General features: G+C 45.0%; 1 protein-coding gene across 1 annotated transcript in view; it reads right to left on the reverse strand.

Moving 5' to 3' along the window:
- LOC102430403 (3-oxo-5-beta-steroid 4-dehydrogenase-like) overlaps positions 1-15,139 on the reverse strand; it is a gene marked incomplete at its 3' end in the record, with an annotated part of 170,632 nt that overhangs the window by 4,332 nt on the left and 151,161 nt on the right. The window contains exons 3-4 of the mRNA XM_006088302.3: positions 6,958-7,074; positions 1,382-1,459 (exon numbers count right to left, since the gene is read on the reverse strand). Coding sequence (XP_006088364.1) covers positions 1,382-1,459; positions 6,958-7,074 — 195 coding nt within the window. The remainder of the gene's footprint in view (positions 1-1,381; positions 1,460-6,957; positions 7,075-15,139) is intronic.

The raw sequence follows: 15,139 nt of genomic DNA on the forward strand, positions 1-15,139 counted from the left end.
GCTGCACCTAGGGATTGGGCCTGCCCTTTGCCACCCGGGAGCAGGCCTAAGCCAGCAGGTCGTTATCTCCTGAGGGGCCCCAGACTGCGAGAGGGCACAGGCCGGGGCTGAGGGACCCCCCCTTCCCCCCCGGAGGGCACAAATTTTTTGCCACCCGGGCCTCTAGGGTTTGTATAAACATTTTTATTTTAAAAATGGGGTTTCTTGTATATAACATATAGGGCGGTTTTGCTTTTTGGGCATTCTGACCTCTGCCTTTTAACTGCATTGTTTTAAATATGTATATGTACTGTGATTATTGATATCACTGAGTTTAAATCTTTCATCTTGGTATTTGTTTTTTTATTTCCTCATCTATTCATATACCTTCTGTTTTTCTTTTCCTGCCTTGTCTTGGATTATCTTTTAATAATTCCATTTTGTCCCCTTTACTGACTTGTTTGCTGTACTCTGGAAGCATTAACGTTTTCTTTATATTTGATATGCTTAAATTTCTCTATATTGTGTCTAGGTGTGGGGTTTCCTTCTCTTCACTCTTTGGGAAATCTATGCTCATTCAATATCTCTGTTTTTTTTTCCTTTTAACTATGACCTCTTTACCTTTTTCTTTCTTTCTTGTTTTTCTATTATGTGAGTACTGAAAATCTAAGTACTGTACATCTCTTAGGTTTTCTTTCATATTTAATTGTTTTGTTGTCTTTTCCCACTTCATATTGGGAGATTTCCTCATTCTGATCTTTCAGTTTGATCCCTTTTTCTTTATATCCATTTTATAGTTATCCCATCTATTGCATTGTGTTTTATTTTTCCTAATTATTACTTAATACTTGTTTTTAAAAATGTTTTCTTATTTCACATTGCTAATATCTTTTCTTATCACCTTTAATATATTAATTGGCTAATTCAAAAGTCCTTGGTTCTCTGTTCTGTTTATGTTGGGATCTGTAATTGAGATATGTTGTTTCTTTGTGAAATAAATACCTTGTTATTTTGAGCAATGAGCTTATTTTCTCCTGGGGATACTGGCTAACCTGTCAGGCAGACCCTTAGAGGGAAACACCAGACTCCAAATTACTCAGCTCCGATGACATCAGGAGTCAGTATATTGTCTCTTGGGTAGAGAGCCCCAAGCACCAGAAAACTAGTAGCTGCCTCTTCACGCCTCAAAACAACTCCACCCTTCAGGTCTTCAACTGTTACCTAGAGGGGGACACCCATTAGAAAGCAATGCTGTACTCATTAGAGTATATTCCATGACTCCAGAATTTGGAATGGGAGGGTAAAGGCTGCATCTCTTCCTAAATCAAATAGGAATAATCAGATCACAATTCAAAAATGTAGTCTTTTAAAATGAAAGAATACAAGGCCCACTTGAACTTACCTCCCAAGTAGCACACAGATTTGTCTGGTGAAATATCCAATTGCCATTCTCATCTTTAGGAATAATTTCATCTCCAGGCTGAGAAAATAAGACAAAAACAAATGTAATTCTTTTTATTTATATCTGGGAATTGAAATGATGGAATTTGAATTGTCTTTAGGCCAATATACCCTAGCTCTGGAAAAGCAATTCAAGTTTAATTATTTATATCCTATATAATAAAAGCCTAACATGCAAATTGTCCCCTTGACCGGGAGTTTGTCCACTCGTTATGACGTGCGCTGACAACCAGGGGGTGGCACAGAAATGGTGGGTGTTGGTGACACAGTGGTAGCAGCTGGCGGCAGTGGAGACACTACGAGCCCTAGTGGGACCTGACGAGAGTGGGACCTCAGTGGGATGGTGGAGCAGGTGAGAGGGTGGTGCCAGCAGCAGTGGCAGGGGGCGGGGCTTCGGCCTGACTCCCAGGCACTGAGGAGCCCGGTGAGGGGAGGGGGGCGGCTATGACTGATTGCTCCTCAGACAGTGACCAGTAGCAGCGGCAGGGGGTGGGGCCACTGCCAGGCTCTCAGGCTCTGAGGGAGCAGGGCAGGGGGCCCGTCCCCAATTAATTGCTTTGCAGTCGGGATGGTAGAGCAGGTGATGGGGCAGCACCAGGACAAAGCGGGTGCCAGGTGGGGCTATGGGAGCTGCAAGGATGCGGGTGCGAACTGGGGCTGTGAGGCTGGGGGCACGAGCTGGGGCCCGATCCCCACAGGCCACACAGAGGGACCCCGCCCGTGCACAAGTTTGGTCACTGGGCCTCTAGTGTTTATATAATTATATAAGAAATTATATTTATATATATTTATTACTTTTATGGGACTGTCCAAAAATTCTTTCATTTTGGCAAAATATGTGACACATTAATCTCATTATCCTATACTGGCATTCATTTTTCCTTTATTTATCAACAGATTATTGTTCTTAAGCCATGAGTTTTCTCCTAATTACAGAATTACTCATCAGAAACAGTAGAGCCCTAACCGGTTTTGCTCAGTGGATAGAGGGTCAGCCTGCGGACTCAAGGGTCCCAGGTTTGATTCCAGTCAAGGGAATGTACCTTGGTTGTGGGCACATACCCACTGGGGAGTGTGCAGGAGGCAGCTGATTGATGTTTCTCTCTCATTGATGTTTCTAGCTCTCTATCTCTCTCCTATCCTCTCTGTAAAAAATCAATAACATATATTACAAAAAATAGTAGAGGTTGAGACTCAGTGTTTGACAGTCTAGCCTTATCAAAATTGAGGAGAGCACGGCATGTTACTTCTCAGTTCTGGCGGACTTGCTCACTGGTTTTTTTTCTTTCATTTTTGGGCCCTCCAGGAGTTCAGCATTTCTTTTTCCTACTTCACACCATAGCTAGTGTCAACTCCCCTTTTCTGGTTTTTGGGTGATCCTTTCCCAACTAAGGCTAACTGGTGTGGAACGTTATCTTTCAGATTTCTCTTTTTTGGCTGTATCTAAACATGGGACTCATTTATTATGGGCTTCAAAATGGAATAGAGAGAAATGAAAGATGATTCCTAGGCTCTTGGGGTGGATGTTGGTAATCATTTCCTGAGTTTGGGTTAGCAATCAAGAGTTCTTTATGAATATTTTGAGTTTGAAATGACCAAATGTTCAAGTGGCTATTTGAGAAGGCAGGTAAACAGAGAAGTCTCAGAAAGATGCCTAGATAGAGGCCATGGCTGTAGACAAAAGTCGGTAGCCCTTACATATAAAATAATAATCCTTGCAACTATATGAAGTCATTTATAGACACAGTGTGGCTCAGTAAGACAAGAATACTGAGAATAGAAGTACTATTCTGGGCATAACAACATTTGGAGGTTGGTAGACAAGCTGCCAAAGAATCAAGAGCGGGTGATATTATAGAAGTCACAAGAAGAAAAAGTGTACAGGAGATAATGGTCAACTGTGTTGAAAGATATCCTATATAATAAAATCCTTATAGGCAAATCAACGGAACAGCTGAAGGACCGGTTGCTATGATGTGCACCTACCAGCAGGGGGTAGACACTCAATGCAGGAGCTGCCCCCTGTGGTCAGTGCGCTCCCACAGGGGAAGCACCACTCAGCCAGAAGTCGGGCTCATGGCTGGTGAGCGCAGCGGTGGTGGTGGCCAGCAGACGGACATCCCCCAAGGTGTCCTGGACTGGGAGAGGGTGCAGGCCACGCTGAAGGACCCCCTAAGTGCATGAATTTTGTGCAGTGGGCCTTTAGTCAAATAATATAAGGATACGTACAGTGTCTATTTGGTATGGTTGGCAGCATTGAAGTCTTTTTAGGATAATAGGAATTTTTATTGAAAATCAAGCAATTGGACAAAATTCATTATATTATATTTTTTTCTTCTGCATCTCACCTGACAAAACTTTCCCCTCGTGGTAACACTTTCTTTAGCAAACACAATTTTGACTCAGTTTCCTCCTGTCTCGCTTATTCCTAAATGCCACATAATCATTCATGTTAATTACCCTTTCTGTCTCTGCTTCCCAAGCTCTTTGTACTTCTCAACACTATGGCCCATATTTCCACTCCAGTCTCTCTCCTTATTTCTTGCCTTTTGCATTTCCCATTTTACTTCTGCTCAGAATGGTTTTATGCCTCTATCATACACTGTGTTAAATATTTTTTACTTACCCTGATTTTTATTAAGTCCTTGTCTTTTCTGAACCCATGTTAGCTATTTCCATGATGTTCCTCTTAAGCGTCCATTGTGCCTACCTTACTCATCCCTCATCAGAATCATTCCATGGTCTTTCTCCCGCTACTCCTGCTCCTACTGTAGGACAGTATTAGAAGAATACTTCAACCCTCTAAAAATCCATGCTATTGATTCTCATTCCTGTTCGTCAGTAACTTCATTTATCTTTTTAAAATGTCATTCCTCATTTAAAAGCATAAGGCATTAGGGGCTGTACAGTGTAGAAGCACAAATATGGGATTGGCATCAGGGGATCCAGGATCTGGTCTCAGTCTGATGGATTTTAAACCTGAGTTAGCTATTTCATTGCCTCGGGCCTCAACCTTTTCTTTTGTAAACTGAAGATATTCTGTATATTGGAATATATATTTCCACCTGAAGATTTTATAACATTTTATTAGCTATGAAATGTCAGGCACTGTGTCTGTAATTTCACATATATAACACTAATGACTCCTCACAATACTTGGCAAATGAGTTGGTATCATCTCCAATTTACCAATCATGAAATTGAAGGAAAGTTCAGGAATATCAAAGACAGTATGCTAATACGCTATAAAGCTGAAAGTCAGTCCCTCTTCTGTGTGACTCCAAAGTTCATACTCTTTCCACTGGACCATGTTTAGGTGATATGTAAAAGGATCAGGTAATAACTTGACCAAGTCATCTGGCTCACATGTGACAGAGCTGGGATTCAAACAAGGTGCCCTGATTCTGTAGCCAATGCTTCATACCACCATGCTTGCTATGTGACCTCTGATTAATGAGTGCAGTGGAAATCGGTTATTTTGCTTTCTACTATCCTTAGCCTTCTTTGATAGAGGAGCTCATTGCACATTGTGTGGGCTGACCCAGCTCCAATTCTTGGCCACAGATGTCAGACACCAATGCCCTTACACAAAGATTAGTCAGCAAAAGTTATGTGACCCAAGCAAGGCTGATCTTTGTTTCTTTAGGAGGTTTAATGTGTAGTCTCTCTTCCTCTGAATTCTTAAGTTGTATTGATAAGGAAGGATTGGAATATCAATGGGCATTTGCCATCATATAGAAAGAGATTTTTGAGAAAGGGCCAGAGTGTAGATACATAGTTTGAACTTCTGGATCCAGTCCTTTGGAATTAGATATGCCTTGGAATTCTTAGTTCCATTTTTTGCTAATGCCAATTTGAGTTGGGTTTCTGCCATTTATAACAAGAGTTATGACCAAAACAAAGGTGTTGGGTATAGCAAGTAATGAACAAAGAGTGTGGAATTGGGTAGGTCAGTATGGGATTGTGGATAGTGAGGATTCTCCAGCTGAGAATTGGATATTCTTGCTATGCAATAGCATGGCATCTTGTTAAATTGTTGCCTTGTTGTGCCTTGAGACTCTGACAATGGGCATACTAAGATTGGAGCTTTAGGAGACTTAGTAAGAAAACATTGGGTGTTAGTTTGTTGGCCATTTTTGCAGTCTTCAGTCAGGTCCTGAAGAAATATAAATGTGTTTATTGCTACTTGGTTTGTAAGGCGAGTGGTAAGATCATATTTTGCTAAAACAGGTACTTTCTGCTTCTAGATGCCTCCCCAAATGGGAGAAATTAAGCTCTGGGCCTTCTAGAGTTAGAAAAGTCTGTGTCAGCCAGGACAGGAAGGTAAGAATCCTAGATGGAAATAAAATTGGACTTTGGGAGAATCCTTGTCCATTTCTCTCTGAAGAAAAGATCTCAGGCCAATGATGCCACACCCAACAAAGGAGCACCATCCAATGAGATGGAGACTGGGTGCAAAGAATGCATGACCTGTGCCTCCCTGTTTTGTATTATTTCAAGTCAGAAGGGGCATTAAGCTAAGGACTTACTAGATGAGGGGGGATAGGATATTTCTTTACTAAGATGCAGAAACCACAGGCTAAAGATTAGATACAAGAAGATTTCTAGTTTTAATTACTCTTTAATGGAGCTGACTGAATGTGAATTTACTGAAAGCCAAGCAAATTTTTAAGGGATATTGACTGTCCACGAAATCCCAAACTGGCCATTGAAAGCCTTTGCTTAATCAAGGCCATTGTGAAGCTTGTAAATTCGTATCAAGGATGCGCAAGAGGAATCTTTCCCAAAGTCTCTCTTGGATGTTACCATAGAGAAGAGTCATCAAGGAAAGAGCTTCCAGAGAACAGAACAAGGGCAGCCAGGTTGCTCATGTGAAGGAAATCTGGGCACCTCAATGACCAGTTTCATTTTCAGTCTCTCCTTTCTCGGAGACATTTGAAAGCAGTAGGGATGTGTTGTTGGTGGTTAAATTAACACAGAGTCCATAGATTGAGAAAGTTTAAGGAAGAAGTGCATTTGAACCAGAGGAATAGCTATCACCCTGATCTTGTTGCTGACCCCCCAAAAACCTGACCATTCTTTGGGTTATTTCCCTTTTTGGGGGTGGAAGGTGAGTAAGTTTTCAGTTGTATATATTATTTTGCATTATGTCATACAGGGATATTTTCATAAGTATATGAGTGGGAAGAAGGGTGTGTCTGGATGCTGGAAAATTAAAATATGGAGCACCGTTAGGTGACTATGTGATGGATTGATGGAGAGAATTTAAACTACAGTTGTAAAGACATGTTGTAATAAAGTGCATTGGATTAGGAATCAAGAACCATGGGATCCTAGCCTGAGTCTGTTACACATAATCTTTCTGGGCATTTGTTGGGTTAGGTCAGTGCTGTCTGACCTGCAGTAACAAAACGATAACATTCTGTGGTGCTAAGTAATGAACTAGCTCTGTGCACATGGCTGCTGGCTCATGGCTGCCAAAGAGCAGAGGCCAAACCTTTAGGTGTCTGCACTCACCTTAAGAGCCATGGGCGTTTCCATGATGTAAAGATCAACATAATCTAGCTGGAGGGCCTGGAGTGTCTTCTGCAGGCATGGGAGGACTCTCTCTGGTTCAAAATCTGTACCCCACAGCTGAAAGAATAAAAAGAGGATAATTAACGACATCCACTCTCTTTCAAAGAAAAGGGTACTGCTCTTTATTCTTTACAATGCATTCATTCATTTTACTGCATAAAAATGTTTATGCTGAAGTTTCATCTGAGTATAGGATAAGCTGATATAACTCTTGACACCCATAGTATAACTTTATCAGACTATAATATCAGAACTGCCTTAGCTGGTTTGGCTCAGTGGATAGAGTGTCAGCCTGAGGACTGAAAGGTCCCGGGTTCGATTCCAGTCAAGGGCACATGCCCGGGTTGCAGGCTCGATCTCCAATGAAGGGCGTGCAGGAGGCAGCTGATCAATGATTCTCTCTCATCATTGATGTTTTATCTCTCCCTCTTCCATCATCTCTGATATTAATTAAAAAATATATTTTAAAAATGAATATAATACCAGAATATGTATCCATATGTTCGTTGCAGCTTTATTTACAATAGCCAAGATATGGGAGTAACCCAAGTGCCCATCAGTAGGTGAGTGGATAAGGAAGTAGTGTATATATGCAGTGGAATATGACTGAGCCATTAAGAAGAATGAAATATTGCCGTCTGCAACAGCATGGGTGGACCTACAGGAAACTGTGCTGAGTGACATAAGACAAAATGAGAAAGGCAAATGTCATATGATTTCACTTATACCTGTAACCTAGAAAACAAAATAAATCAACAGGCAGCAACAGATAAAGACTCACAGATGCAGAGACCATTTGAATGGTTGCCAGATGGGAGGAGAGTTGGGGGGATATGTGAAAAACATGAAGGGATTAAGAAGTACAAATTGGATTTGTAGTAACAGGATAGTCATGGGGATGTAAAGCATAGCATAGGGAATCTATATGAATAAAAGCCTATGTGGTTGTCACACCCTCACGCTGTCACACTGTAACAATTTATCAGCAGGAGACTGCGTGTGCAGCAGATGCGAGTGGATTGGCGGGGACTTGATGCTGTGTGTGCGACAAGGAGGCAGGTCCCGTGGCTCTATGCGGCGATGCCAGGGGCAGGACACCTGGCTCTGGCCTACCTCTTTTGGGCAATCCATTGAGGAGCTGTGGATGGTTGGGTGGGGCCTATCTTCTTTGGGGAGATCGATTGTGGGGCTAATGCACTGTGTGAGGGCACAGGCCAGGCTGGGGCCCCCCTTCCCCTGAGTGCATGAATTTCATGCACCGGGCCTCTAGTATAGTCAATAATATTGTAATAACTATGTGTGGTCTCAGATGGGTACTAGATTTATCAGGGTGAGCACTTTGTAAGTTATATAAATGTCTAATCACTGGGTTGTACACCAGAAGCTAATATAATATTGTACATTAGCTGTAATTGAAAGATAAAAAATTATTTTTAAAATAAGAATAATGGACCTAAAGATTCAGAGACTTTAAGATTCACCTGAACCACAGAGGACCTAATTTGGAGACAAGCCTTCCTCTGTGCAGTGCTAATTTCCTATTTGACTCTCAGTAATTATACTTTTCCTCACTGTGTAACTAGGGAGCATGTACCTGAATAGTTGTGCTGACCTGGCCCCTTTATTTTCATGTTACTCTGATAAAGGATGTGCTTCATTTGAGCAAGAAATATGATTGTGTGGACATCTTCACTGGATCCTTCACATTGTCACGGGCAATGCAGAAGCTGGTGAAGTTTTAAATTAATGCAAAGATTTAGATTTCCTCTTACTGGTCTTTTGTTCTCATTTGGTTGTACTCAGACTCCAGGGAAATTTTGTCAATTCCTACTAAGAAGTTACTGGATGTCTATTTGAAACGATAATGTCACCAAAACGGCAGGGTATGAGACTTATCCCACAACAAGGCCAACAATTAGACAGCTAACCCTGAGTGAAAATGGGGAGATGTTGGTCAAAGGGTATAAACTTCTAGTTATGAGATGAGTAAGTTCTGGGGAGCTAATGTACAGCATGGTATTTGAGGTTAATGATACTGTATTGCATACTTTAAAGTTGCTAAGAGAATAGGTCTTAAATGTTTCTCACCATAAAAAAAGGAATGGTAATGATGTGAAGAGATGGAGGTGTTAGCTAACATTATGGTGGTAATCATTTTGCAATCCATAAGTGTTTCAAATGAACATGTTATACACAAATTCACATAATGTTATATGTCAATTATATCTGTACTAGAAGCCCAGTGCACAAAATTCACGCACGGGTAGGATCCTTAGGCTTGGCCAATGATCAGGGCCAATCAGGACCTCCTGGCTGCCAGCTGCTGGCCAGGGCCTCCCTTCCCTGGCTGCCAGCTGCCTGCCAGGGCCTCCCTTCTCCAGCTGCCAGCTGCTGGCCAGGTCCTTCCTTTATTTTGCACAATGCCCTGGTGGTCAACAAATGTCATAGTGAGGGATTGAACTCCCAGTCTCCCGGTTGAACTCCTGACGTGACAATTTCCACATTAGGTTTTTATATATATACTTGAGGCCCGGTGCACAAAAATTTGAGATTTATGTGCTGGGTCCCTCAGCCCAGCCTGCGCCCATTCACAGTCCAGGACCCCTTGGGGATGTCCACCTGTCGAATTAGGCCCACTCCCTAGGGGATCAGGCCTAAGCTTGCAGTCAGACATCCTTCTAGCAGCCAGGGAGCCCTTGGGGATGTCCGACTAAAGGCTTAGGTCCCCAAGGGATCAGGTATAAACTGTTACTAGGACATTCTTAGTGCTGCCACGGAGGTTGGAGAGGCTCCTGGCACCACCACTGCGCTGGCCAGCCATGAGCCAGCTTCTGGCTGAGTGGCACTCCCCATATGGTACTGCACTGACCACCAGGGGGCAGCTCCTGCATTGAGCATCTGCCCCCTGGTGGCGAGTGCACATCATAGCAAGCGTTCATTCTGCCGTTCAGTCAATGTGCATATTAGCCTTTATTATTATTATATAGGATGTCCCTATTTCCCCCCTTTTGCCCCCTGTACCCAGTCCTTGCCCCCCACTTCTCTCTGGCCATCACCATAATGTTGTCTGTGTCCATGGGTTGTGCATATATATTCTTTGGCTAATCCCTTCTTTAAATTCACTTCTTTAAATTTGTATTTTCAGATAAGTGCTTATAACTGCACTATTATATATTTTCTATTATATCATTTAGAATTAAGATATCTTTTAATTGAACCCTTGTAAATTTTAGCACAATTTAATAAATTATGCTAGAAGCAATTAGGAGATTTTTCATGTAATGCAGATACATTTCAATTAATATTATATTAATTTTTAAATTTTTTAATATTTTAATTTGAAATAATCTCATACATCTAAAAAACTATAAAATATTACAGCATATTATATGTACCCTTCACCCAATTTCTTAGGTGTTAATAATTTAAACAAAACCATTATACAACTAACAGAATTTGGTATATATTTTTCTTATAATCTCTTTAATGTTACTTAATCCATTTACTTTGTTTTTGTTAATCTTCATCCAAGGGTATTTTTCCATTGAATTTTAGAGAGAGTGAAGGGAAAGGGAGAGACACATTGATTGGTTGCCTCCTGCACATGCTTTGATAAGGACTAGGGATCAAGCCAGCAACTGAGGTACATGCCCTTGACTGGAATCGAACCTGGGACCCTTCAGTCCACGGGCTAATGCTCTATCCACTGAGAAAAACAGGCTGCAGCTTAATTCATTTACTTTTAATCTATATGTGTCTTTATATTTAAAGTGGGTTTTGTTTTTGATTCACCCTCATAATCTGTCCATTAATTGGTGCATTTATGCCACTGACTTTCAGAGTGCTTACTGATAGAGTTACTACCATATCAGGCGGCTTCTGGGTCTTCTGGGTCCCGCCCTGCCTTGCCTTTTCTTCTTCTTTTTTTCTAAGACATTTCAATTTATTTAAAAGAGGCCAATATACAGGATATAAAGGGTATGATATTTACAACAGTACAGTAAGAGGTTGGTTTCCCGGTAGGATCAGTAGTATTTCAGTGAGTATTAAACCCCTTTCCCCTTGATGCTCGACCCAGCTGGCAGACAAACAGCAACAGTGGGGTGGGATGGGACTGCAGGATAGAAAGTCTCCCTGAAGGGATTAAAAATCACGTAGATGCCCTAGCTGGTTTGGCTCAGCGGATAGAGCGTCGGCCTGCAGACTCAAGGGTCCCAGGTTCGATTCCGGTCAAGGGCATGTACCTGGGTTGCGGGCACATCCCCAGTAGGGGGCGTGCAAGAGGCAGCTGAATCGATGTTTCTCTCTCATCGATGTTTCTAACTCGCTATCCCTCTCCCTCTCCCTTCCTCTCTGTAAAAAATCAATAAAATATATTTAAAAAAAAAATCACGTAGATGCTAAAATGTCCACAAGGGGTCTTGGGGGTGAGGGGTGCCTCTGCCTCATTCCTTTGAGGGCTTGGCAGCAGGAATGCTGAGGGATTTGCCCCAAACTAACACACGGCCCACCTTGAGCCTGTAAATCTTCCACCCATGGAATATTCCCTTCCTGAGAGAATCAGCCCTAATCCCTCAGCCAGGGCCTGGAGGAGCCGCCCAGGCCGTGAGCACAGCCAGGACTGTGGACATTTCATGGCATTTCCACTCCCACTCCAGCTGCCTAACAACTCTGCACTGCTCCCCTCCCCCACCTCCCCCGTCACTCCATCGGGACACTGTGCACAGGAGGGTACACTGGTTTTCCCTTGCACATTGGGAACTGGCTGTTTCTGTTTTCTGGAGTAAAAAGGTTCCTGTGGGTCGGGTAAGGTCTCTGCTTGGCAAGAAGTTCTGTAACACAGCCACTGACCACACCCACCTCCTCTGGGCATGGAGCAGCTCCGGTCCTCAGAGCTCATCTCTCCAGCAGAACTGAAGGGAAGACCTTGTGTACCCTTCTGTCCCTCACCCTTCACATGCCCAGAACCATCAGTGTCACACTTCCTAATTCCTATCACTGTATTTCATTAGTTCCATACTGTTTTACTAATCATGAATCTAAACAGATTGGTTCAAAAGGAGATCCTTCTATTTTTAAAGTAGCTGGGGCTTCTGGGGGAAGGCCTTGCCTTGCAGCCCCTGGCCCCAAGGCAAGACTCGCTGCAGGGGCTTCTAGGGGTGGGCCTTGCCTTGCAGCCTGGACCCGCTGATGGGTGGTTCCCGGGCCTCAAGGCAAGACCTGCTGCTGGGGGAGGACCTTGCCTTGCAGCCCCGACCTGCTGATGGGCGGTTCCCAGGCCCCAAGGCAAGACCCTTTGCTGGGGCTTCTGGGGGCGGGCCTTGCCTTGCAGCCTGGACCCGCTGATTTGCGGTTCCCAGGGCGCAAGGCAAGACCGGCTGCTAAGGCTTCTGGGGATGGTCCCCACTGGGGTGCCTGGCCAGCCTGGGTGAGGGGCTGATGGCTGTTTTTAGCCTGCCCGCACCCCCTTTAGGGTGGGGTCCCCACTGGGGTGCCTGGTCAGCCTGGATGAGGGGCTGATGGCTGTTTTTAGGCTGCCCGCACCCCCTTTAGGGTGGGGGTCCCCACTGGGGTGCCTGGCCAGTCTGGATGAGGGACTGAGGGCCGTTTTCAGGCTGGCGGGTGACTGAAGCTCCCAACCTCTCCTGTTTTTCTTTTTTCTTTTTTTTATTCTGGGATTTATTTACCTTCTATGGCTGTCACTGGAACTGAGAGCCGGCTTTAGCTCTGAGGCCGGCTACAGCTTGAGGCTTCGGCTGCTGAAAGCAGGTTATCTGGGCTTTGTTTAGCTTCTATAATTGAAACTCTGTTGCCATCACTGGCGCTCTAAGCTCTGAGCCTGCTGACGGCTGAAAGCAGGTTTCTGGGCTTTGTTTAGCTTCTATAATTGCAACGTTGTTGCATCCGGAGCTCAGAGCTGGGCTGCCTCAGGCCGGGAACATTGGCTTCCACCGTCACTGGAGCAAGCAAGCCTCCTGTTCGCTTCAGCTGCGTGGCTGCCAGCCGCCATCTTGGTTGGCAGTTAGTTTGCATATCCTGCTGATTAGCCAATGGGAAATGTTCGGGGTTATGGTCAATTTGCATCTTTCTCTTTTATTAATGTAGACTAGAAGCCTGATGCATGAAATTCGTGCAGGTGCGGGGGCTCTCAGCTTGGCCTGCACCCTCTTGCAATCTGGGACCCCTCACTTCTAACCGCCTGCCTGCTTACTTTTTACTGCTTGGTCTTAGCGCTGCTGTGCAGGCAGGAGAGGATCCCGCCACCACCACTGTACTCACCAGGCATGAGACCGGCTTCTGGCTGAGCATCACTCCCACTGTGGGAGAGCACTGACCACCAGGGTGCAGCTCCTGCATTGAGTGTCTGCCGCCTGGTGGTCAGTGCACGTCATAGCGACTGGTCGCTTGGTCGGTCTGCCATAACAGTCACTGGGCTTTTATTATATAGATATCTAATCTAATAAAAGAGAAAAATGCAAGTTGACCACACCTCCGCTATACCTCAAGCCAATCAGAATGACCATATGCAAATTAACCCAACCAAGATGGAGGCGGGCAGCCAGGGAGCTGGAGCAAGCAGGAGGCTCTGTTGCCCCGGTGATGGAGGAAGCCAAGCTTCCTGCCTTCCCTGGCCGGCTGTGGCCTCCGCTCAAGGCAACAAAGTTTCAATTATAGAAGATAAATAAATTCCAGATACCTGCTTCCAGCTAGCCTCCATTGAGAGTTTGGGTGGCTGGTGGCCGTGATCAGCCTGCAAACAGCCATCAGGCCCTCACCCAGGCTGGCCACACCCTCATGGGGTGAGGGTCCCTGCTGGGGGGTTTGGCCAGCCTGCAAACAGCCATCAGCCACTCACCAAGGCTGGCCAGGCACCCCAGCAGGACCCCCCCAATTTGAAGGGGCTATGGCCAGTCTGAAAATGGCCCTCAGCCCCTCACCCAGGCTGGCCAGGCACCCCAGCTGGACCCCCACCCTAATCCAGGACACCCTTCAGAGCAAACCAGCTGTCCACCACCCATGCACCAGGCCTCTATCTACACTAATAAAAGAGAAACATGGTAATTAGCATATGACCGCTACCCTTCCCATTGGCTAATCAGCATATCCTTATGCAAATTAACTGTCAGCCAAGATGGCGGCCGGCAGCCATGCACTGAAGCGAGCAGGGAGGCTTGCTTGCTTCAGTGACGGCGAACTCCAACGTTCCCCGCCTAACTTGCCGGCCTCTCAGCTGCAACTCTAAGCAACTATGTACTATGTTGCAAATAAGAAGCTAAACAAAACCCCAGAAACCAGCCTGACTGAAAGCCAGCCTGACCGCAACATTGTATCGATGTTTTCAGCAGCGAGGCCTCAGAGCTAAAGCTGGCCCAGAATAAAAAAAAAAAAAGAAAAAAAGGAGCAGTTGGGAGCTTTAGTCACCCGCCAGCCGGAAAACGGCCCTCAGCCCTCACCCAGACTGGCCAGGCACCCCAGTGGGGACCCCCACCCTGATCCAGGACACCCTTCAGGGCAAACCAGCCAGCCCCTATCCAAGCACCAGGCCTCTATTCTATATAGTAAAAGGGTAATATGCCTCCCGGCACGGGGATCAGCGTGACAGGGGGCAGCGCCCAAACCCCCTGATCGCCCTGCGGCTCTGTGTGTGATGGGGGGCGGGGCTAAAACCTCCCTATCAGCCCTGCTCTGTGTGTGACAGGGGAAGGCGCCCCAACGCCCGTGATCAGCCCTGCTCTGTGCCTGATAGGGGGGAGCTCCCCCATTCCCATGATTGCCCTGTGGCTCTGTGTTTTGACAGGGTGCAGCCGCACCAACACCCCTGATCGGCCCTGCTATATGTTGTGACAGGGTTGCGGCGGCCCCACCCCCACCCACCAAAGGGGCACCTGTTCTTGTGTGTAACCGGTTAGAGTATAAACCCCCCCAATCAGTCCGCCTCCCTTTGTGAACGTGGTGGGGCTCGAAACACCGGAGTTGCCCTATTTATATTTTTTATTGTGTGGGCCCGCCAACCCATACTTCTCTGTTTTCTTAGTGTTTTCTGTAGAAGGAAAAAAAATTTTTTTTTTTTCTTTTCTCGTAGAGTTTGTGTGTGTTGGCAAAAACCAACCTCCATTTTTTT

Source organism: Myotis lucifugus, unplaced genomic scaffold (genome assembly GCF_000147115.1).
Source record: "Myotis lucifugus unplaced genomic scaffold, Myoluc2.0 scaffold_46, whole genome shotgun sequence".
Classification (NCBI taxonomy): Eukaryota; Metazoa; Chordata; class Mammalia; order Chiroptera; family Vespertilionidae; genus Myotis; species Myotis lucifugus.